At 37.0% G+C, this 1829-nt stretch overlaps 1 protein-coding gene across 1 annotated transcript in view; it reads right to left on the bottom strand.

The window, feature by feature from the left end:
- LOC106521322 (cadherin-6) overlaps positions 1-1829 on the bottom strand; it is a gene marked incomplete in the record, with an annotated part of 48929 nt that overhangs the window by 11468 nt on the left and 35632 nt on the right. The window contains 1 exon segment of the mRNA XM_014013849.1: positions 709-959. Within this exon segment, the coding sequence (XP_013869303.1) occupies positions 709-959 (251 nt within the window).

Below are 1829 nucleotides of genomic sequence, written 5' to 3'. Positions count from 1 at the left end.
CCTGCAGTCTCTCTGTGTGAAGACTTCAAAAGGTAGACAAAGTTTACTGAGATAAACGTCGAAGGGAGTCTAGTCCGGAAATGTCTGAGATTGACACGCTGATGTGCTGGTCTGGTCTAAATTAAAGAACAAGTGCCAATTTACTAATTCTCTTTTCCTCCTATCTCTTAAAGCTAAATCTTTACCTTTTATTCTCTTATTTACTTAAAAACTTAGTCAAGCAGTGTGCCAGTGAATTACAACACCTGAAATTTACTGTTTGTGTCAATTCTGAGTGGAATTTTATGCCGAAAATATAAAACTTGTGTTCATTTATTCATATAATAATTTTAATAAATGTTTGTATGTTTATTCTGTTCATATATCTAAAATAAATTACTTTATTTTGAGAAATCTGACCAGGTCACAAGTTTTCATTTTTCACTTCATGATCAGAGGGGTATTTCATTATTTCCTGGTTTCATTTTGCAAGATCTTGCTGGATTATTTTGTGGAGGTTAGGCTGGTCCTAATTTCATAGGGTAATTCTACAACTGTTAGAAACAGACCAGGTCCAGTTTTCTGGGTTTCTTCTTTATGACCAGAAGGAAACATCAAAGAGCTTCAAGGCAAACTGAAATGTTAAAATCTCCACAAACAGAAACTGTCCCTCCGTAAAATCTTGATAAAGTTTGAATATTTCTAAAAATAAAATTTGTTTTGGCTTACCGGACCACACTGCGGGCTTTGTCGGGGTCTGTAGCTCTGACCGAGCCCACAGCCGTGCCCACGGCAGCATCTTCCTTCACCTCCATCAGGTAAGAGACTTTGTCAAACAGAGGCGGCTCGTCCACGTCTTCCACGCTGATACGAACTGTGGCCGTGTCTTTGGAGCCGGAGGACGTAAAGCGAGGGTCCACCTGGGTGTTCTGGACCTGGACCTCTAATATGAACGAAGGTTTCTTCTCATGATCCAAAGGCTGCAGAGTCAGAGAAAATCCAACAGACTCAAAATTAAACATGAATTTATGTCAGAAGAAAGGAGGAAACGTTGGTGAACGGCCCAACTGGATGTTGTGATAAAGGCTTAATCAGGTGAGTTTATTATAAATTCTTAGGAAGATATTATTGAGGTAATAAAATTCACACACATCAGAAAACCTTTAGTCAGAAAAAATGCTTTTGATGTTTAAAATTGTGTTTTTCTGTCTTTGGTAAAAAATAACCCAATATTTATAAAAGCTCAGAATGCTTTTTTTTTTTACATACACGTTTACAAATTTTGTTCAACAAATTACAGTTAAAACACTCCTTCACACTTCAGTTACGGTGCAAAGCTCTTCCACGTAAACATATGGAATAAATTAATTATATGCATTCAGTTTCCTCTTTAACATACTTATTATTTCCTCATCACAGACACACAAATCATCGTCAGTGCCATGACACAGCTCATGATGCTGAGCTGTGTCAGCACCATGAGTAAGAACCCTTTGGACAGAAGTACAGCTGCAAGATTCATGTCACAACTTATTGTTAGATAACTGGTGTTATCGGAGACCAAGGTATTCTGCAGCTTTTTATGCATTTTGTTTAAAAAAAAACAAGAAATATTCATTATGTAATTGTAGAGGTAATGTTTGTAAGACTAGAATAGAATAGTTGTTTTTTCACTATGTTGACAGTTCAACAGCTCAACAGAATTGCTCAGATAGGTAAATATGAAAGTACTGTAAACATATTTACTGTACATCAGCAGTAGTATGTACTAGGGGTGTCCCGATCCGATATCGATATCGGATATCGGTCCGATATCAGCCAAAAAACGAGTATCGGATTTTATCGGACTG

The sequence above is a fragment of the Austrofundulus limnaeus genome, unplaced genomic scaffold (assembly GCF_001266775.1).
Source record: "Austrofundulus limnaeus strain Quisiro unplaced genomic scaffold, Austrofundulus_limnaeus-1.0 Scaffold106, whole genome shotgun sequence".
Taxonomy (NCBI): domain Eukaryota; kingdom Metazoa; phylum Chordata; class Actinopteri; order Cyprinodontiformes; family Rivulidae; genus Austrofundulus; species Austrofundulus limnaeus.
This window is presented reverse-complemented; position numbering and strand designations above follow the sequence as displayed.